The following is a 23367-nucleotide window of genomic DNA, read 5'->3' as shown; positions in this document are numbered from 1 at the left end:
AGCCTGCTGTCTGGAAAGGCCTTGTCATGGGCCACAACGCTTTGGGACCACAACGATCCTGCCACTGCTACAATCCACTCCATCCAAGTATGTAGTGTCTTTGAGGAGCCAGCCCGGGCTTCCTCAGCCGAGTCTGCTTTGCTGAATCTTGTCCAAGGGAGTTCTTCAGTGGGCGAATACACCATCCAGTTCCGCACCCTCGCCTCTGAGCTATCCTGGAATAATGAGGCCCTCTGCGTGACCTTCAAGAAAGGCTTATCCAGTCACATCAAAGATGTCCTGGCCGCACGAGAAATTCCTGCTAACCTGTCTGAACTCATCCATTTGGCCACCCGCATCGACATACGTTTCACGGAAAGACGCCAGGAGCTTTGTCAGGAAAAGGATCTTGTTCACACCAGGCGGCTTCCCTCCCAGGCTCCTCTCTTTCATCGTCCTTTGCAATCTGTTCCAGTGCCTCCTGCCGAGGAGGCTATGCAAGTGGATCGGTCTCGCCTGACCCAACAAGAGAGGACTCGCCATAGGAATGGAAACATGTGCCTATACTGTGCAAGCACCGAACTTTTCCTAAAAGACTGTCCTATCTGCCCTCCGCGTCTGAGAAACGCACCCACTCACCTAGTTAACGTAGGAGAGTCGTTGCTAGGAGTGAATTCTATCTCTCCACGATTGACTTTACCTGTGCGGATTGCTATACCCGCTAATGCTACTTCTTTCTCCGTTGTGGCCTTCTTGGACTCAGGTTCAGCAGGAAGTTTCATTGAAGCCTCCCTAGTAAACAGATTCAACATTCCAGTTACCCGTCTTGTCAAGCCTCTCTTCATTTCATCCGTCAATGGAGAGAGGCTGGTCTGCACCGTGCGTTACCGCACTCAACTGCTACTCATGATTGTTGGAGTTCACCATCATGAACATATTGAATTTTTTGTGCTACCCAACTGCACTTCTGAAATTCTTCTGGGCTTGCCCTGGCTCCAACGTCATTTGCCTACCCTCCACTGGGTTACCGGGGACATTAAGAGCTGGGGATCTTCTTGCCACAAGCGATGTCTTCACCCAGTTTCTTCCTGCCAAGTCTTCATGGCTACTCCTTTGCCAGGTCTTCCTAAGGCCTATCAGGACTTTTGGGACGTCTTTTGTAAATAGCAGGCAGAGGTCTTACCACCACATAGACCCTATGACTGTCCTATCGACCTGCTCCCTGGTACCACACCGCCCCGTGGTAGGATTTATCCACTTTCTGCGCCGGAAACCCAAGCTATGTCTGAGTACATACAAGAAAACCTCAATAGAGATTTTATCCGGAAGTCTTCTTCCCCGGCTGGAGCGTGATTTTTCTTTGTCGCTAAAAAAGATGGATCTCTCCGCCCTTGTATTGATTACCGCGGTCTCAATAAAATTACCGTAAAAAATCGCTATCCTCTGCCTCTCATCTCCGAACTCTTCGACCGACTGCGAGGTGCTAAGATTTTCACCAAACTAGATCTAAGGGGCGCATATAACCTCATCCGTATTCGAGCAGGTGATGAACGGAAGACCGCCCTCAATACCAGAGATGGGCACTTCGAATACCTAGTCATGCCTTTTGGTCTATGCAATGCCCCAGCAGTCTTTCAGGACTTTGTTAATGACATTTTTCGGGATATGCTGTACTCTTGTGTGGTAGTCTATCTTGACGACATCCTCATTTTTTCCTCCAACCTAGAGGAACATCGCCTTCATGTTCGTCAAGTGCTCCAGCGACTACGCCAAAATTAACTTTACACCAAAATTGAGAAGTGTCTATTCGAACGCAGCAGTCTTTCCTTCTTGGGTTACATTGTGTCCGGACAAGGTCTTCAAATGGACCCTGATAAACTTATTGCGGTAATGTATTGGCCTCGTCCCACTGGCCTGCGAGCAATACAAAGATTTCTTGGATTTGCAAATTACTACCGCCAATTCATTCCCCACTTCTCCACCAGCGTTGCTCCTATTGTAGCACTGACTAAGAAAAATGCTAAACCGAAATCCTGGCCACCACAGGCCTTTAACCACCTAAAAGCCGCCTTCTCTTCTGCACCTGTCTTGTCCAGACCTGATCCTCAGAAGCCCTTCTTACTCGAGGTTAACGCCTCCTCTGTTGGAGCCGAAGCTGTTCTCCTACAAAAATCCACCAAAGGAAAAAATGTCACTTGCGGATTTTTTCCTCAGCACATCATTCCCCCTGAGTGCCTAATCTTTTCTGCTCCTGCTTCTCTGGTACCTGTCCCTCCAGGGAAGACCTATGCTTCTCCCAGTCTTCACCTCTGGATCCTCAAATGGGGCCATTCCTCCCTTCTGGCTGGTCACGCTGGAATAAAAAAGACTTTACAGTTGATTGCCAGACACTATTGGTGGTCCTCCTTGGAAAAAGATGTGACCAATTTCGTACGAGCCTGTACAGTATGTGCACGTGACAAGACCCCTCGTCAGAAACCTTCAGGACTTCTCCATCCGCTGCCGGTGCCTGAACAGCCTTGGTCCCACATAGCCATGGACTTCATCACTGATCTTCCTGTATCCCTTGGCAACAAGACTCGCTGACCGGGAGCGCTGCTCTGTGTCCCTCGGCGGGGATGCGCCCACGGATCGCATCCCGTATCACTCACCGGCCCAGTCCTTCTGCTCAGTCCCGGCGCGCGGCCCCGCTCTCTAGGGTGCGCGCGGCGGGTCTCTCAGATTTAACCCCTTAATGACCCAGGACGTACTAGAACATCCTGGCACCCTGGGCTTTAAGGACCCAGGACGTATTAGTACGTCCTGGTGTTTCTCCGGTCTCTGCCGCGCCCCGGGCAGAGATCAGAAGCGGATGCCTGCTGAAATGCTTCAGCAGGCATCCAGGGCAAACGCCGAGGGGGGCCATGTAGGCACCCCATGTCGGCAATTGCCGCAAGTCGCTAGGGAAATCGCCCCTGCGATCTGCGGCGATACCGGGCTGATCGGGTCTCTGGGACCCGACCGCCCGGAAATTTTGCATGATCCCGGCTGTCACAGACAGCCAAGACCATGCTAAAGTATAGGAGCGAGGTGGCAAGCCTGCCAACTCCTCCTATCCCCTGCGATCCGTCGGTTAGTTAACTGACCAATCGCATGGGGGGGGGCGGTTACTTCCTCCTGCTCTGCCCAGCCCCTGGATGTCCGGAGAGGACGGGAGGAAGACCGAAGGACACGGCGGGGGACGGGGGAGTGCTGGGGACCAGCCCCGGCACTTACCTCGTCCCTGAAGAGCCGGATTCCAGCGATGAAGACAGTGGTGGCGGCGACAGGTGAGTTCCTCTTCAGCCGCGGTCGGGACCTTTACAGCAATGCACGTCGCCGTAAAGCGACATGCATTGCTGTAATGGGACCCTGTATACTACAACTCCCAGCATGCCCAGACAGCCCTTGGTGTCTGGGCATGCTGGGAGTTGCAGTTTTGCAACATCTGGAGGTCCATAGTTTGGAGACCACTGTGCCCTTCCAGAGGTTGCAAAACTACACATCCTTAGCATGTCCAAGCATGCTGGGAGCTGTAGTTCTGTAACATCTGGCCCTTCAGATGTTGCAGAACTACAACTCCCAGCATGCCTGGACAGTTTTGGCATACTGGGAGTTGTAGTTTTGCAACATCTGGAGGGCTACAGCTTGGACACCACTACACAGTGGTCCCCAAACTGTTCTCCTCCAGCTGTTGCGTAACCACTACTCCCAATATGCCCTTCGGCTGCCTGGGCATGCTGGGAGTTGTGGTTTTGCAACAACTGGAGGAACACTGGTTAGGAAACATTGTCTCTTTCCTAACTCAGTGTTTCCCAACCCGTGTGCCTCCAGCTGTTGCAAAACTCTAACTACCAGCATGCACTGATAGACCGTGCATGCTGGGAGTTGTAGTTTTGCAACAGCTGGAGGTTCCCCCAACCCTGTGAATGTACAGGGTACATTCACATGGGCAGGGGGCTTACAGTGAGTATCAGGCTGCAAGTTTGCGATGCAGCAAGTTTTGCGCGGCAGCTCAAACTCGCAGCGGGAAACTCGCTGTAATCCCCCGCCCGTGTGACTGTACCCTAAAAACACTACACTACACTAACACAAAATTAAATAAGTAAAAAATACTACATATACGCATACCCCTACACAGCCCCCCCCCCCCCAATAAAAATGAAAAAAGTCTGATACGCCACTGTTTCCAAAATGGAGCCTCCAGCTGTTGCAAAACAACAACTCCCAGTATTGCCGGACAGCCATTGAATGTCCAAGCATGCTGGGAGTTTTGCAACTGCTGGAGGCACCCTGTTTGGGAATCGCTGGCGTAGAATACCCCTATGCAAATCCCTAATTCAGGCCTCAAATGCGCATGGCACTCTCACTTCGGAGCCCTGTCGTATTTCAAGGCAACTGTTTAGGGCCACATATGGGCTATCGCCGTACTCGGGAGAAATTGCCTAACAAATTTTGGTTGGCTTTTTCTCCTTTCACCCCTTATGAAAAGGGGAAGTTGGGGTCTACACCAGCATGTTAGTGTAAAAAAAAATTTTTACACTAACATGCTGGTGTTGCCCTATACTTTTCCTTTTGACAAGAGGTAAAAGGGAAAAAAGCCCCCCAAAATTTGTAATGCAGTTTCTCCTGACTACAAAGATACCCCATATGTGGCGCAAAGTGCTCTGGGGGCGCACAACAAGGCCCAGAAGGGAGAGTGCACCATGTACATTTGAGGTGATTTGCACAGGGGTGGCTGATTGTTACAGCGGTTTTTACAAACGCAAAAAAAACAAAACCCCACATGTGACCCCATTTTGGAAACTACACCCCTCACGGAATGTAATGAGGGGTGCAGTGAGAATTTACCCCCCACTGGTGTCTGACAGATCTTTGGAACAATGGGCTGTGCAAATAAAAAATTTTATACAGCCCACTGTTCCAAAGATCTGACAGACACCAGTGGGGGTAAATGCTCACTGTACCCCTTGTTACGTTCCTCAAGGGGTCTAGTTTCCAAAATGGTATGCCATGTGGAGGTTATTTTGCTGTCCTGGCACCATAGGGGCTTCCTAAATGCGACATGCCCCCGAGCAAAATTTGCTCTCAAAAAGCCAAATATGACTCCTTCTCTTCTGAGCATTGTAGTTCGCCCGTAGTGCACTTCAGGTCAACTTATGGGGTACCTCCATACTCAGAAGAGATGGGGTGACAAATTTTGGGGGGTATTTTCTGCTATTAACCCTTGCAAAAATGTGAAATTTTGGGGGAAACACACATTTTAGTGAATTTATTTTTTTTTTTTACATATGCAAAAGTCGTGAAACACCTGTGGGGTATTAAGGCTCACTTAATTCCCTGTTACGTTCCTCAAGGGGTCTAGTTTCCAAAATGGTAGGCATGTGTTTTTTTTTTGCTGTTCTGGCACCAAAGGGGCTTCCTAAATGCAACATGCCCCCCAAAAACCATTTCTGAAAAACGTACTCTCTAAAATCCCCTTGTCGCTCTTTCGCTTCTGAGCCCTCTACTGCGCCCACCGAACACTTTACATACACATATGAGGTATGTGCTTACTCGAGAGAAATTGGGCTACAAGTATAAATTTTCTCCTTTTACCCCTTGTAAAAATTCAAAAATTGGGTCTACAAGAACATGCGAGTGTAAAAATGAAGATTGTGAATTTTCTCCTTCACTTTGCTGCTATTCCTGTGAATTACCTAAAGGGTTAAAATGCTGACTGAATGTCATTTTGAATACTTTGGGGGGGGTGCAGTTTTTAAAATGGGGTCTTTTATGGGGTATTTCTAATATGAAGACCCTTCAAATCCGCTTCAAACCTGAACTGGTCCCTGAAAAATAGTGAGTTTGAAAATTTTGTGAAAAATTGGAAAATTGCTGCTTAACTTTGAAGCCCTCTGGTGTCTTCCAAAAGTAAAAACACGTCAATTTTATGATTCAAACATAAAGTAGACATATTGTATATGTGAATAAAATAAAAAAAAATATTCGGAATATCCATTTTCCTTACAAGCAGAGAGCTTCAAAGTTAGAAAAATGCTAAATTTTCAAATTTTTCATCAAATTTTGGGACTTTTCACCAAGAAAGGATGCAAGTTACCACAAACATTTTCCACTATGTTAAAGTAGAATATGTCACGAAAAAACAATCTCGGAATCAGAATGACAACTAAAAGCATTCCAGAGTTATTAATGTTTAAAGTGACAGAGGTCAGATGTTCAAAAAATGTCCGGGTCCTAAGGTGTAAAATGGCTGGGTCCTTAAATGGGCACTGTCATGAAAACAAAAAATTGATATGTTGTAGTACTTAAGTACTACAACATATCTCTAATATAGTTTAATTAAAAAAAGTGATTTTAAAACAGTTTAAAATCACTTTTAAATTCGGCCACTAGGGGTCGCCCTCCCAGTGGCCGAATGCATTCTGCAGTGACGTCACTACAGAATTTCGACTCATTTCAGCAGGGCAAATGAGTCGAAATTCATTCACTGCGCACTGGCTTCCTGTCTGTCAATCAAACAGGCAGGAAGCCAGCGCAGTAAAGTCCAGGAGCAGCCGCCCTGCCCGCACCATGCACGCAGTCTGTACCTCAGCCCAGTTGGAGTCTGCACTCTCTCAGCAGACTCCAGTAACTGAATTGGATTCCCCGGCACGTCCTGCATCTGGATTCCCCGTTTCTCCGCAGCTCACTGCGCAGCGCAGAGTTCGCGGTCCCGGCTTCTTCTACCCATGTGAGCGACCGGAGGTGAGGGGAGGGGGGTGGGGGTGGGAGGTTGGTATGAATGGGTGCCTCCAGTTGTTTCCCCACTACAACTGCCAGCATGCCCTGTAAGCCAATAGATGTCAGGGCATGCTGGGAGTTGTAGTTGTGAAACAGCTGGAGGCACCCTGTTAGAACTAAGGGTGGAAGTCCCCCCCAGCAGGCATCAGTGACGTGGTGCCTGCTGCGGAAGTCTGCCTGGTAGTGAGCAAAAATAAAGGCAGGGAGGGGGTTAGGGATAGAAGGGCAATAGGCAGGGACAGAAAAAAAAAACATGATGGTGGGAGCTACCCTTTAAGGGGTTAAAGGGCCAGTGCACCATTAATTGGTGCCTGGCCCAGTTAGTTCCAAGCACTCCCTACACTATTTAAACCCACTTCCCCTTCCTGTCCTTGCCGGATCTTGTTGCCTTGTGCCCTGAGAAAGTGTTTCTGTGTGTTGCATTGCCTGTGTATCCAGACCCTTGCCTTACCCCTGATTATGAACCGTTGCTGCCTGCCCAGACCTTCTGCTATGTCCGACCTTGCTCTTGCCTTATCCTTCTGTACCGCGCCAGTCTCAGCTGTCAGTGAGGTTGAGTCGCTATCGGGTGGAACGACCTGGGGGTTACCTGCCGCTGTAAGTCCATCCCACTTTGCGGCGGGCTCTGGTGAAAACCAGTAACCCCTTAGATTCCGTTCCCCTGGTACGGCCCACGTCATCACCTCACTGACACAGAGGATCCGCCACCCGTGTACGTACGTGGTATGCACCTTTAAGGGAGTACAAAGCACTCCAGCACGCTTAAAACAGTATTTGTCTACAACACCAGCAGGTGTGTACTTTTGCCTGGCCTTTCACAGTAACTAGGCCCTTAAGACTTTAACAGGAACAAAATGTTACACTACTTAGATGTACGTATGTGGTATGCATTTATTAGGGCGGTACAATGCACTCCACTACGCTTAAAATAGTATTTGTCTAGAACAGCAGCAGGGGTGCTCTGCTCACCCTAACTGGCTGGCTGCTATTAGCTTTTCAGTTGTTGTACACACCAGTGCTGCAGCACACAGTCGCTGTGTACTACCCCCAAAATTGCACTTTTTCTCTCAATCTCTCTCCCTTTCCTATAAATGTTTCTTGGCTGGCTTTGGGCTGGTGGTGAATCGCTGCTGTAAAAATGCTTTTCTGTGCAACACACACTGCTCTCTGTCCCTCTCTCTCTGCAATAGAACGCTGATGTGAGTGGTCGCAAGATGGTTGCCGATTATATAGGGCTGTGACATCACAGCGGTGGCTGGATGCTGATAGGCTGCATGATGCATGTGATTCAGGGTCATCCTTGTTCCCGCCTTCCCAGCATTCCTTGCACTATGTCCTGACATGTGGTGCCGCCATCTTAGATGCTCTGGAGCCTGGACCGTACTAAATGGAGTTTAATAAAGCGATTTGTGCCATTGAATCGCGGCGATATTCACATTTTTCCTGAAATTCGTAACGAATTCAGATTTGTGAGATTCGATTCGCTCATCCCTAAATAATACCATAAAAATAAACTATATTTGAGCAAATAAAAAAGTACAAGTTATTGCAGAAGAGCCAAATCTGTAAAGCCTTCAAATTTGCATGGACCACCAGCAGTGAAAATTACAGAATGATTCTTAGGGTACGTTCCCACACGGCGTATTTTGCTGCGTATTTGGTGCTGCGTATTTTCCAACCCATTGACTTCAACAGAGAAAATAAAATACGCAGCAGCAAATACGCAGCAAATACGCCGTGTGGGAACGTACCCTTAAAAAAAATCAGGGACATTTTAATACCTACTTATATTTTAAAGGCTGCAGTCCAGCAACAATCTAGGCTGGTTCCTTGGATATAATTTACCTTACATTTTGTTCATATGCATAATGTGCTTGCTGCTGTAAACCTAATATCTTTTATTGCTTAAGTCATTTTATATTTGCATTTGATTTCACAAGATAGTGTAAAAGGTGTTTAATCGTTTGTAAATCATACATGAAAATTATGTCTAAGAAATTCCCGCACCATAAAAATGATAACTGCGCTGCATAAACATCATATTTCCTGTACAAATAAGTGTATACTACTCAAAATAAATAAATAAACAGCAAGGGGATAAATTATTGATCTTCAGAGAGCAATTTGATATTTTGTATTGGATTATATAAAACTATAAAAGGTTTAGTAGAGATTGTCTTGAAAGTCTTTATTACCGGAGATACTTAGTGAGTCTTTAGAGTTAACTAAACAGCTTTATAAGGCTAGCTTAAACATATCAGGTCTTGTTTATACACGACAGCTGCAATGTACATTTTAGTTCACAGAAAATCTGCATATTTTCAGATTGAAACTATAGGTAATACACCATGGATGATGCTGGCTAATGAATGTTTAAGTGTACATCCATGATTTCTGGCCTTCAGCTCCAGTGTGGGGTGAAAAGTGCTCATGCATGGAACTCACTCATATGATCTCCCTGCACTCTAGCTGAAGATCACAAGGGCTTTTGGTGCATGATTTAAACATACCCATAAATATTGATGTACACCTGAATAATGAATTTTCTCACAGTTGCAAGTGTCCTGGAGGCATGGCTGTGCTGCTCAAATGCTTCTGCTTCACTTGCCTTCTCCTCAGTAAGTGAGGGTGGGCTGGCATTCCTCTGTGCTCTCTTCTTACTGATAGAACTCCTGTGCTCTCTCCTGTCTCATAGGAAAGGAGAAAGCACAGAGGATTACTATCAGACAGGAAAGAGCCCAAGCACTATCAGACAGGAGAGAGCACAGAGGAGTACTATAAGACAGGAGAGAGCACAGAGGAGTCCTATCAGACAGAAGGGAGCAAAGAGGAGTACTATCAGACAGGACAGAGCACAAAGGAGTGTTATGAGACAGGAGAGAGCACAGAGGAGTCATATCAGACAGGTGAGAGCACAGAGGAGTCATATCAGGCAGGAGACAGCACAGAGGAGTCCTATCAGACAGAAGGGAACACAGAGGAGTACTACCAGACAGAAGTGAGCACAGGAGAGTCCTATCAGACAGGAGGGAGCACAGAGTAGTACTATCAGACAGGAGAGAGTACAGATGAGTCCTATCAGGCAGGAGAGAGCACAGAGGAGTCCTATCAGACAGGGGAGAGCACAGAGGAGTACTATCAGACAGGAGAGAGCACAGAGGAGTACTATCAGACAATAGAGAGCACAGAGGGGTCCTATCAGACAGAAGGGAGCACAGAGGAGTACTATCAGACAGAAGGGAGCACAGAGGAGTATTATCAGAAAGGACAGAGCACAGAGGATTGTTATGAGACAAGAGAGAGCACATAGGAGTCCTATAAGACAGAAGGGAACACAGAGGAGTACTATCAGACAGAAGTAAGCACAAGAGAGTCCTATCAGACCGGAGAGAGCACAGAGGAGTACTATCAGACAGGAGAGAGCACAGAGGACTCCTATCAGACAGGAGAGAGCACAGAGGAGTCCTATCAGACAGGAGAGAGCACGGAGGAGTACTATCAGACAGGAGAGAGCACAGAGGAGTACTATAAGACAGGAGAGTGCACAGAGGAGTCCTATCAGACAGAAGGGAGCAAAGAGGAGTACTATCAGACAGGACAGAGCACAGAGGAGTGTTATGAGACAGGAGAGAGCACAGAGGAGTAAGATCAGACAGGAGAGAGCACAGAGGAGTCCTATCAGACAGAAGGGAACACAGAAGAGTACTATCAGACAGAAGTGAGCACAGGAGAGTCCTATCAGACAGGAGAGAGCACAGAGTAGTACTATAAGACAGGAGAGAGCACAGAGTAGTACTATAAGACAGGAGAGAGCACAGAGTAGTACTATAAGACAGGAGAGAGCACAGAGGAATCTTATCAGACAAGAGAGAGCACAGAGGAGTCCTATCAGATGGGAGAGAGCACAGAGGAGTACTATCAGACAGGAGAGAGCACAGAGGAGTCCTATCAGACAGAAGGGAGCACAGAGGATTTCTATCAGACAGGAGTGAGCACAGGGGAATCCTATCAGACAGGAGAGAGCACAGAGGAGCCCTATTAGACAGGAGAGAGCACAGAGGAGGACTATCAGACAGGAGAGAGCACAGAGGATCCTCTCAGACAGGAGATAGCACAGAGGAGTATCATCAGACAGCAGAGAGCACAGAGGAGTTCTATTAGACAGGAGAGAGCACAGAGGAGTCCTATCAGACAGGAGAGAGCACAGAGGAGTCCTATCAAACAGGAGAGAGCACAGAGAAGTAGTATCAGACAGGAGTGAGCACAGGGGAGTCCTATCAGACAGAAGAGAGTACAGAGGAGTGCTATCAGACAGGAGAGAGAGCAGAGGAGTATTACCAGACAGGAGAGAGCACAGAGGAGTACAATCAGACATAAGAGAGCACAGAGGAGTACTATCAGACAGGAGAGAGCACAGAGGAGTACTATCAGACAGGAGAGAGCACAGACCTCGCTTAGCTCACCCTCACCTAGTGGACTTAGAAATGTTTTGCCAAGATGCACAACAAATAAAAAGTTTTTGTATCTGACAGTGACCATTTAATCATATTAGAGTTTTATTTTTATTTTTTTAAACTCAAGTCACACTCCAATAGAAGCAACTTAATCCATTAAAACATCAATTATCATGCCTCTTATCTTACAGCAACTTTTATTGCCATTTTCCCTGCCAATTGGTTCAATCTGTATGTTCAGAGACTGATTGTGGCTCTTTTACACAGGCTGATTATCGGGCAAATGAGTGTTCCTAGGAATGCTTGTTCCTAATAATTGACCAATGTAAAAGGACCAGTTTTCGTGGGCTATTCAGATCTTGTGCGCCCACTAAAGTTAGCGCTATCGGCAGCACATCGCCCTCTGTAAACTGACTGAGCCTTTTGAAGACATAACAAACGAGAGCCCTTCAGATATCTGACAAAGCACACACAGCACAGATCTATAGTCACACTAACAGCCCAGCCAGCCAGCAAAATAAGAGAACGGAAACAGCACACATTTATCAGATACAGCATTCTATCTGCATTACATCAAATACACATCTAAAGCAACCTAAGGGAAGAATGGAGATGACTGAGACAATTCAGAACAAAGACAGGAGTCCCTGCTCCTGTTTGTTTGTAAAAAATATTGTAGTACCTACAGTTAGGCTAGGTTCACATTACGGAATCGCTGGGCAGAATTTCTGCCGGACATCGAGCTGGCATCACTAGGACTGCACGGACTGCATTGCCATCCCCATAGATGGCAATGCATTTCTGGGTGCATCTTTTGGGAGATCTGCTCAGAAATACATTGGCATCTATGGGGACGGCAATGCAGTCTATGCGGTCCTAGTGCCGCTGGCTTGATATCCGGCAGAAATTCTGCCCAGCGATTCCGTAGTGTGAACCTAGCCTTAGGGTTTATTCACACAGTGGAATTTCCGCTGGCAGAATTCCACCTCAAATTAAAGCCTATAGACTTATATGGGATTCTGCACCCCCCTGGATGCAGGATCTTTACTGTCAGCATGACATCCAGGCTCCTGCTCCAATTACCAGGAGTAGGGAGACTTTCACTCCTGGTAGTTTAACCTCTTACATGCTGCAGTCAAATTTTGAGTGCAGCATGTAAGGAGTTTGTGAGAATTATTTTTCCTATCGGCTTCCCAGCGACATGATCGCCAGGTGCCAATGGAATTCCATGGCAACCTAATGAACTAGTTTAGTGTATTACAAAGTTTTTCTTTAAATTTAATGGATCTACTAACAGAGGCTATGGAAGGACCCCTGATGGTAATGTGAACATAGCCTAAAACATCTTAATCCCAGTTCAGGCTACTTTTGCATCCATTACAGCTATGCCCCTCTATCGGGATTATATGTACATTTTCTAAATGTCTGATATACCAAGAAAAGTGCTATATGTCAGGAAAATGAGAGACAAATCCCAGAGCATAGAAGATGTAATAGCTAAATTTTCCTTGTTTCACTTTTGTTAAAACTTCAAGAGGAAAGGCAGTTATAACTGAGAGACAGCTAATCAACATTTTTATGAACGTAATAAAGAAAAAAAAATCAACCACTTATATTTATTATAGCTTTCTGGTTCTACTTGAAAGTTTTCCTTAAATTCTACTCAACTAGCAGAGCAGACTTAAAGGGGTACTCCGGTGAAAAAGTTATTATTTTTTTTTTAAATGAACTGGTGCCAGAAAGTTAAACAAATTTGTAAATTACTTCTATTTTAAAATCTTAATCCTTCCAGTATGCACCAGCTTCTGTATACTACAGAGGAAGTTGCATAGTTCTTAGCAGTCTGACGACAGTGCTCTCTGCTGACACCTCTATCTGTGTCAGGAACTGTCCAGAGCAGGATATGTTTGCTCCTACTCTGGACAGTTCCTGACATGGACAGAGGCGTCAGCAGCGAGAGCACTGTGGTCAGACAGAAAATAAATTCAAAAAGCAAAGATCTTCCTGTGGAGTATACAGCAGCTGATAAGAACTGGAATGATTAATATTTTTAAATGTAAGTAATTTACAAATCTGTTTAACTTTCTGCCACCAGTTGATTAGAAGAAAATAGTTTTCCACAAAAACAACTATAAAAATGTATGGAAATGTAATGTTTCCACCCACACTTTGTTAACATCCTGTAGAGATGTTTTGCTATAATAATACATAATTATTGCCTTTTTGCACTGAACCTCATGGAAAGAGTTTCAGTTTATCTGTGATAAATGTTAAAGATTGTTTTAAACACCAGACAAGCTGAAATTTATTATAATCAGGTTCCGACAATAAAGGAACCTGCAGCAGGTTCATGGTGTCCAAACTTCTGGCAGCATGACAGAGTAACATTCAATCTGATTACAATGAACCATGTGTTACTTGGCGCCTCAGAGAAACCATAGTTTTGACTGATTCCCTCCCTGTGCCATAGATTTATGGTGCAGCTAGAAGGTAGTTAAGGTTATACTTTTCATGGTGCTATGTTAATGTTTTAATGTGTCAAGTGATGCAGCAGCCTAAGTTCTAAGGGGGTCATGTATTAATATAAGTGACTTTTTTCTGCATCTGGCACAGCTGAGCAGCATGGCTAGGCAGGAGGCATACAATATATGTCTACTGCAGAACCTGAGTTGTGTTGGCAATTGTATAACCATCAGCAAAGCTCAGCCACGTGGAGAGCAGGTACAACATCATTAAACTGCTGGGAGTCCGGACCTCTGTACTGTTTGCATTGAATACAGTATATGGCGCTTTCTGCCCCACTGTATACCATAAAGCCAGCAGAGATAAGTAGTGATGCATAGCATTATTAGATACTGATTAATACTCTGTGAGCTGGCGCACTGCATCCAGCACACAGAGTGATTCCTGTGGTTAGCAATTTAACGCCAGCATTGTGCAACTAGCTGTGTGTTGTCATGGCTGGCATGACCTTTGCGCAAAGGTGTTTGATTTTTGCTGATGTAGCATGTCATATATTATACATGATCCCCCAAGAGTCTGGGGATAAATTAGAGCAGTCCTGTTCTGGCAGTAGCTGTGATTGGTCAATCAATGACATCTGATCAATTAAAACATTTGTATATGGAACTGTGTTTTTCTTGACATCCCAAACTCTAACAATTGCAGATAAAGTGGGAACCTTGTGTCTTCTAGGCAGTAAACGTACTTAATTCTTTGTGGAAATCCACCTCAATCACCCCATGATCACCACCTCCATTACAGAGATATTGGTTAGAGAGTAAATTTTTCAGGTCATCCCACCCTCCAGTGTTCTTTCTGTTCTTTCAGAAGACAAACTCGAGAGTCTCCCTCATGGCCTCATGAAGTCCCCTGATAACCCGACCCATCCTCCTGTCTGGCTCATCTGGTAGTTCCAGGGCATGGTTCTGTATGCTTGGGGGGGGGGTTAATTCCATTGGAAAGCATGCTAGAGGCCAGGCCATAGCAATTAAACCACCAGGAGTATGTACAACAGAACTGGAAGTTTGTGAACTAGAATTCCAGCCTCTATAATGGCGGTACTGGCATTTTGTCCTGTCAATCCACATAGCTTCATAGGGCATCTGTTACCTACTTATACTACCAGGTAAGGGGTTGCATTATGTGTCATCATGGAGGAAAGCGATTACGGTACTAGCTGGTCACACAAAATCTTCCTCTGATGACTCTGCCCCAAGTCATGTGAGCTAAAAAAAAAAAAAAGAGTTTTCCCAGCAAATGGAAAACAAGAAGACATTCTGTTTGAGGATTTGTCTCAGCAAAGAGATCCCATGGACAGGAAAGCAGACAGACTGTTAAGGAAAGCTTGGGAATTATCTTCAAGCCTTATGGATGCATGGATTCACATATGTATTAATCTTTTCTACTTTATGCTTATTTTGTTTGATGGTGTGTTGAATTATGTCTACTGGCATGAAAGTATGAACATATTGGCCCTCATTTACTAAGCTATAACTGACCAGCAACACTGCATGTGACACTGCATGTATTCAGACCTTCCCACTACATTATTTGACTTTGCACCGTTGTGGCTTGCCTTGACCTTCTGCTACGTTTGACTACACTACTGCCTTATCCTTCCGGACCTCACCTTGCCCAGCTACCTTTGTGGTCTAGCCATGTCGGGGGTAGCGACCTGGGTGTCGCCTGCCGCAGCAATCCCATTCTGCTTTGCGCAGGGTTCTGGTGAAGACCAGCGGCACCTTAGACTCCGCTCTCCTATACAGACTGAGTCATCAGCCACACAGGTTAGAGGATCCACATCCAGCTCCGCCAGATAATACGGATCTCGCTTCTATCGTGTCGCTCCAGTCACAGCAGTTGGCTCAGCAGGCACAGCAGTTGAGCCAGTTATCCGCCATGATGAGGCAGTTGCTAACTGCTCAACAGAAACGGCCACAACCACAGCCTCCTCCTGTTCCAGTGCTGCCTCCCGCTGCTGCAGTCTCCTCCGGAACGAAACTCTGCTTGTCTCTTCCTGAGAAATATGAGGGCGTTTGCAAGTCCTGTCGTGGTTTTGTGACGCAGTGCTCCATGCACATTGAACTCATGGCGGAACAGTTCCCTACGGAACGAGCAATGGTGGCCTTCATCATCAGTCTTTTAACTAGAAGGGCTTTGGCCTGGGCAACTCCACTTTGGGATCGCAGTGATGCTCTCACAACCAATCTCCAGGCTTTCCTGACGGAATTCCGGGGTGTCTTTGAGGAACCAGCCCCAGCCTCCTTCGCTGAGATGGCATTGCTGAATAATTCGCAGGACAACTCCTCTGTGGGCAAGTATGCCATTCAGTTTCTTACCCTGGCATCGGAGTTATCATGGAACAATGAAGGTCTTTGTGCCACCTTCAAGATAGGGCTATCCAGTCATATCAAGGATGCCCTTGCTGCCTGGGAATTGCCATCTAACTTGAATGAACTTATACACTTGGCATCCCGGATTGATATTCATTTTTCTGAGCGACGTGAAGAACTTCGCCAAGAAAGGGAATCTGCACGACCTCTGCGCTTTCCTCTTCTGGCACCTGTCTTCCAGAAACCACCGCAATCTTCTACATTGCCTCCCACAGTGGAGGCTATGCAGGTGGATCGGTCTCACCTGACCCTGCAGGAAAGAACTCACCGATGAACTGAGAATCTATGCCTTTACTGCGCGGATCATTTCCTAAAAGATTGTCCTCTACATCCACAGCCACAGGGAAATAACCGTATCTAGGGTTTGTGGGAGAAGCCTCCTTAGGTGTGAATACCACCTCTCCACGCTTAAATTTGAAGGTCCAGCTTTTTCTACCCTCCAAAGAGATTGTCTCTGTTCTTGCCTTCCTGGACTCTGGGTCTGTGGGAAATTTTATTGATGCCTCCCTAGTACATAGGTATCATCTTCCTGTATCTTGCCTGTTAAAGCCCTTGTACATCTCTACAGTCAATGGAGAAAGACTGGACTGTACTGTGCTATACCGCACTGAACGGTTGGTTGTCTATGCATGGAGAACTTGACTTTTTATGTACTCCCTCATTGTACTTCTTCTCTCCTGCTTGGTCTACAGTGGTTGCAACTCCATGCCCCACAGTTGGATTGAAAATCTGGAGAAGTTCTTCCTTGGGGACTGCATTGCAACAACCACTGTATTCAAATACATTTGGCTAAGTTGGAATCATCTTCTTGTCCTCTGCCCTGTTTGCCATCGTTCCTTTAGGACTTTGCTGATGTCTTCAGTGAAAAACAAGCTGAAGTCCTACCACCACATCGTCCCTATGACTGTCCTATTAATTTACTGCCCAGCTCCACACCTCCCCGGGGCAGAATCTACCCTTTGCCGGTCCCTGAAACTCAGACTGTGTCTAATTACATCCAGGAGAATCTTCAGAAGGGATTTATCAGGAAGTCCTCTTCCCCTGCTGGAGCCAGGTTCTTCTTCGTGGAATAGAAAGATGGGTCTTTGCGTCCTTGCATCGACTACAGAGGTTTGAATAAAATTACAATAAAGAACCGCTATCCACTTCTTTTCATCTCTGAATTATTTGATCGTCTCCGGGGTCCCAGGATCTTCTCTTAACTAGACCTTCGTGGGGCCTATAATTTGATTTGTAAACGAGAAGTGGACGAGTGAAAGACTGCGTTTAATACTCGTGACGGACATTTCGAGTATCTGGTGATACCATTCGGACTCTGTAATGCTCCAGCAGTCTTCCAGGAGGTTGTCAATGACATTTTTCGTGACCACCTATACTTGTGTTGTTGTCTATTTGGAAGATATTCTCGTCTACTCGCCCAATCTCCACACTCATCGCTCTTACCTCCGCTAAGTTTCACAGCACCTCCGAGACAATCATCTCTAAGCAAAACTTGAAAAGTGTACTTTTGAAAAGACCAGCCTTCCGTTTCTGGGGTATATTGTTACCATTCAAGGTCTACAAATAGATCCTTACAAGTTGTCCGCTGTACTGGATTGGCTTCGACCTTCGGGCTTGAAAGCGATTCAGTGCTTCCTTGGTTTTGCCAATTCTTATTGGCAATTTATTCTACACTATTCCACCTTGGTTTCCCCCATTGTCTCTCTTACCAAGAAAACTGCTAATTCGAAGGTCTGGACTCCTGAGGCCGAAGAAGCATTCAAACAGTTAAAATCCGCCTTACCTTCTGCTTCTGTGTTGTCAAGACCAGATTCAGGCAAGCCATTTATTTTGGAAGTGGATGCTTCTTCAGTTGGTTCAGGGGCAGTTTTGACACAAAAATCATCCAAAGGAAGAGCTGTAACCTGCGGTTTCTTCTCTAAGACTTTCTCTCCTGCGGAGAAAAATTATAGAATTGGAGATCACGAGCTCTTGGCTATTAAGTTGGCCTTTGAAGAATGGCGTCATCTCTTGGAGGGCTTTGTACATCCGCTTACTATTTATACTGACCACAAGAACTTGCTATATCTACAGACTGCCCATTGTCTCATTCCTCAAGAGGCTCGCTGGTCTCTGTTCTTCTCCAGATGTGACTTTTTTATTCACTTCCGTCCAGCAGAGAAGAATCTTCGGGCTGATTCTCTGAGGTACAAGACCAAGAATCGCACCCTCAGCATATTGTACCTCCTAATCGTCTCATTTCCGCAGCACCAGCAAGTCTTCAGCACCTGCCTTCTGGGAAGACCTACATTACTCTCTGCCTAAGACTCTGAGTCTTGAAATGGGGTCATTCCTCTCTGTTGGCCGGTCATGCTGGTATTTGTAAGCCCTTGTAACTCATCTCCCGACAGTATTGTGGCCAACTCTAAAACAAAATGTAATTGACTTCGTTCATTCCTGTTCACTCTGTGCCCAGGACAAGATCCCTCGTGCCAAGCCTGCTGCTTTACTACATCCTTTGCCAGTTCCTGAGCTGCCCTGGACCGACATAGCAATGGACTTTATTACTGACCTTCCTTCTTCTGGCGGCAATACGGTCATCTGGGTTGTGGTGGACCGATTTTCTAAAATGGCTAATTTTGCGCCCTTGCCAGGTTTACCATTTGCAGTGCAGCTTGCCAAGCTATTCCTTGGTAATTTCTTCCATCTATATGGATTGCCTACTCATATTGTCTCCAAGTTCTGGAGGGCCCTCTGCTCTCGTCTCCAAGTTAAATTGGACTTCTCCTCGGCTTACCACCCTCAATACAATGGTCAGGTCGAAAGGGTGAACCAGGTCCTGGGGGACTATCTTCGTCATTTTTTCTCTGCTCGCCAAGATGATTGAGCTGATTTACTACCCTGTGCCAAATTTTCGTACAACCATAGGGATTCTGAATCCACTGGGACTTCACCCTCCTTTGTGGTCTATGGACTTCATCCTCGTCCTCCTCTTCCATTATCTTCTTCCGGAGTACCTATGGCTGATGAACTGGTGCGAAATTTCGCCTCGATCTGGCAGAAGACTCATCTCTCCCTTCTTCATGCCACGACCCGTAAGAAGTCGCAAGCGGACAGGAAAAGACGCCCTCCTGGGTTCTCTCCTGGGGACAAAGTGTGGTTATCCTCCAAATATATCCGCTTTAAGGTACCCCTCTTATAAACTGGGTCCACGCTTTTTGTGTCCCTATAAAGTCAAAAAAACACTTAATCCTGTGGCTTATTCCCTCCATCTGACCTCCACTCTCTGGATCCCGAATTCCTTCTATGTCTCCCTCTTGAAGCCTGTCATCCACAATCGATTATCTCAAAAGGACATCTTGCCTTCCTCCATCTCTGGTACCTCTGATGTTTTTGCTGTTAAGGAAATCCTGGATTCCAAGCTGGTCAGAGGAAAATGCTTCTTTCTTGTGGATTGGGAAGGATTCAGTCCGGAGGAGAGGTCTTGGGAACCACAGGACAATATCTTGGACCAGGACCTTCTCAAATGATTTCTGAACCACAAGAGGAGGGGAGACCAAAGGGGAGGGAGTACTGTTACACTCGGTGCTCCGGCTGCAAGCTCCGGCCATGAGCGCAGTGTCCCTGTGTCCCCATCTGCCGGCAGGACTGGGATTTACATTGCGGGACACGCCCGCATGCGACCTCCTCCTCTGTGTCTCAGCTCCGGCACATCCACATCTCCTAGGAAATGTAACCCCCTTAACCCCTTAAGGACCAGGGGGTTTTCCGTTTTTGCACTTTCATTTTTTCCTCCTTACCTTTAAAAAATCATAACCCTTTCAATTTTGCACCTAAAAATCCATATTATGGCTTATTTTTTGCACCACCAATTCTACTTTGCAGTGACATCAGTCATTTTGCCCAAAAATGTACAGCGAAATGGGAAAAAAAATCATTGTGAGATAAATTTGAAAAAAACAAACGCCATTTTGTAACTTTTGGGGGCTTCTGTTTCTACATAGTAAATTTTTCGGTAAAATTGACACATTCTCTTTATTCTGTAGGTCCATACGATTAAAATGATACCCTACTTATATCGGTTTGATTTTGTCGTACTTCTGAAAAAAATCATAACTACATGCAGGAAAATTTATATGTTTAAAATTGTTATCTTCTGACCCTTAGTTGATCACTTTTTATTCATTTTTTCATGAAATAAAAAGTGACCAAAAATACACCATTCTGGACTTTGGAATTTTTTTGCGCATACGCCATTGACCGTGCGGGTTAATTAACGATATATTTTTATAATTCGGATATTTCCCCACGCGGCGATACCACATATGTTTATTTTTATTTACACATTTTTTTTTTTTTTTTGGGAAAAGGGGGGTGATTCAAACTTTTAATAGGGGAGGTGTTAAATGATCTTTATTCACTTTTTTTTCACTTTTTTTTTGCAGTGTTATAGCTCCCATAGGGACCTATAACACTGCACACACTGATCTTTTACATTGATCACTGGTTTCTCATAGGAAACCAGTGATCGATGATTCTGCCGCTTGACTTCTCATGCCTGGATCTCAGGCACTGAGCAGTCATTCGGTGATCGGACACTTACTTTTGGCTGTCCTTTCACAGTATATAGGCCCTTGACAGATTAACAGGTACAAAATAGTACACCACTTAGATGTAGGTAAGTGGTATGCAATTATGAGGGCAGAAAAATGCTCTACATTATGCTTAAAAAAACATATTGGAGGAAAACACCAGTCGGTGATTACTTTTGGCTGTCCTTTTACAGTATGTAGGCCCTTGACAGATTAACAGATACAAAATAGTACACCACTTAGATGAAGGTATGTGGTATGAATTTATGAGGGCAGAAAAATGCGCTACTGTACACTTCAAAAATTATTTGAGTAAACCACCAGCCAGTGATTACTTTTGGCTGTCCTTTCACAGTATGTAGGCCCTTGACAGATTAACATGTACAAAATAGTACACCACTTAGATGTAGGTATGTGGTATGCTCTTATGAGGGCAGAAAATGCGTTACAGCACGCTGAAAAAAAAAGGCCCACAACACCAGCAGTACACAACAATGCTGTAGCACACAGTCACTGTGTACTAAACCCAAAATTGCAAAAAGACTCTGTCTCAAATACTATTAGGAATGGACTGCTTGGTATGGATTATACCATCTACAAACTAGTATAACCAGAAGACCAGTGTTTGTGGAACACAGATTTGCCCTAAAAAATAATTTCTCCCTCCTCTGAAAATGTTTCTGCAGCTGAGGCAACAAACAGCTCTCTGCCCCTCTCTGCAGCACCCCCTGTCATCTGCTGCATGGAGCAAACTTTGCTCCGTGCCTGATGAGGGCAATACAGGGGCCGGAGTATCATGATGTCACAGCCAATCCCCCTCGTGACATCACGGCCCTCCCCCTCAATGCACGTCTATGGGAGGGGCGTGGCGATAGCACAACCAAAAAAATATTATTTGAAGTAAAGGAAAAATGCAACTTTTCATATTTTGGGGGTTTTGTTTTTACGTTGTCCACTTTGTGATAAAAAAAAAGACATGATTTCTTTATTCTGTGAGTCAATATGATTAAAATGATACCCATGTTTACATGCTTTTCTATTACTGTACTGCTGTTAAAACCAAACAAAATGAGAAAATTTTAAATTGACCTATTTACTGCCCTATAACTTTCTTAGTTTTCCATATATGATGGCTCATTTTTTTTTTTTCTGGGATGTGATGTGATGCAATTTTTTTTATTTATTATTTAAAAAAAATGTTATTTGTAAAATGGAAAAAGGGAGATTTCCTTATATTGGGGGAGGGGCTATTTTACATATATTAAAACTTTTTTTTTTTTTTTACTCTCCACATGGGACTACTTTATAGCAATCTTTTGCTTGCTATTACTGTTCAGTGCTAAGCATAGGCATAGCATATCATATATGTGGTTTTACACATTATTATTTTACCAAAACAGGATATTATATGATATTATATCATTACATTATATGTTTGTTTTGTTTTTTTTCTGTGTCAGTTCCACTCCTGATTTGGGTAAAATAAAGACCAAATATTAATCAAAATGAGCCCCGAAACTGGATCAATATATTAATCAAAATACAATGTTTTAACCCAACTTCAGTGTAATGAATACCATATGGCATTTTCTGCTAATGTCTATAGATTAAAATCTAATTCACATATTTTTTTTTAAACTTTAACATTAGATGGGTCAATTAACTAAGGAAAAGTGTGTACAGATTCAGATGTACAGTCATGCCCTTAGTTTATACCTGAAACTTGAACAATCATGTGCCTGACATTATTCTTAAATATTCGAACTGGTGGCCCCTGCTTTTTCCTGCCCTTACTAGCATTGGCTTGTATTTTGTGTTAGCTTTCTGGACACTGTTGAGGGGAAAGTATTAATCTGTAGCTTTCTGCATGTGACTAAATGTTCAGATTTTATGCAGTTAGGACTTGTATTTCAGACCGAATTATGCATGGTACATCTTTGGTAAGCGCGTAAGCATTTCAGAATAATAGTAATATTCATTTTAATGTACAATGTATTTGAATGTTAGATACGAAATTTAGCTGTCAAGACACATGAGACACTCACATTTCCAGGAACAGTAAAGTATATCAGTAACTTAGCATACTGTCAGATGGTTTTGCTAGTTACTTTATGCTTCTGGGAAACTTTTTGTCTATTTGACAGTTTACTTATCTGTATTGCATTCCTCTAGGTGGGATAGTTTTCTAGATGATTACAGCTTTTCATTTATATTAGGGCATTTAGGAGACTTAGTGACTTATAAGTAGATGCATGAAAGGTTTTATCTTTGCATCTCTGTATAAAACAAACAGAATGCTGATTTTTATTGCTCTCCTTAAAGCCGTGTGCAGATTCCCATGTCAGAATGGTGGTGTCTGTGAAAGACCAAATGCATGTTCATGTCCTGAAGGTTGGATGGGAAGACTTTGTGAAGAACGTAAGTATTACTTTCACTTAGATTCTAATGTTGAAGTAACTGAGTTTTTTTTTTTTAAAGAAAATGTGTGTATTAATAAAAAAAAATGATAGCCAATGAGTATACCATTGACACCCAATAATAAAAATAAATATCAAGGGTGGCTATCACTCTGATGTACATTAGAGTTCTTTCAGGCCCGGCATCATGGTTTTTAGTGCACTCACCAAAAACTCCAATCCTGGTAACTAACTCCTCCATGTTTGTAGA

General features: G+C 44.6%; 1 protein-coding gene across 5 annotated transcripts in view; it reads left to right on the top strand.

The window, feature by feature from the left end:
* The window catches only part of SVEP1 (sushi, von Willebrand factor type A, EGF and pentraxin domain containing 1), a 401736-nt gene that overhangs the window by 360832 nt on the left and 17537 nt on the right, over positions 1 to 23367 (top strand). For all 5 annotated transcript variants that reach the window (XM_056519354.1, XM_056519345.1, XM_056519336.1 and 2 more), the window contains one exon: positions 23023 to 23118. In XM_056519354.1, the coding sequence (XP_056375329.1) occupies positions 23023 to 23118 (96 nt within the window). The remainder of the gene's footprint in view (positions 1 to 23022; positions 23119 to 23367) is intronic.

Source organism: Hyla sarda, chromosome 1, assembly GCF_029499605.1.
Source record: "Hyla sarda isolate aHylSar1 chromosome 1, aHylSar1.hap1, whole genome shotgun sequence".
NCBI lineage: Eukaryota > Metazoa > Chordata > Amphibia > Anura > Hylidae > Hyla > Hyla sarda.
The sequence above is the reverse complement of the archived record's forward strand: the minus strand, read 5'-3'. Positions and strand labels throughout refer to the sequence as shown.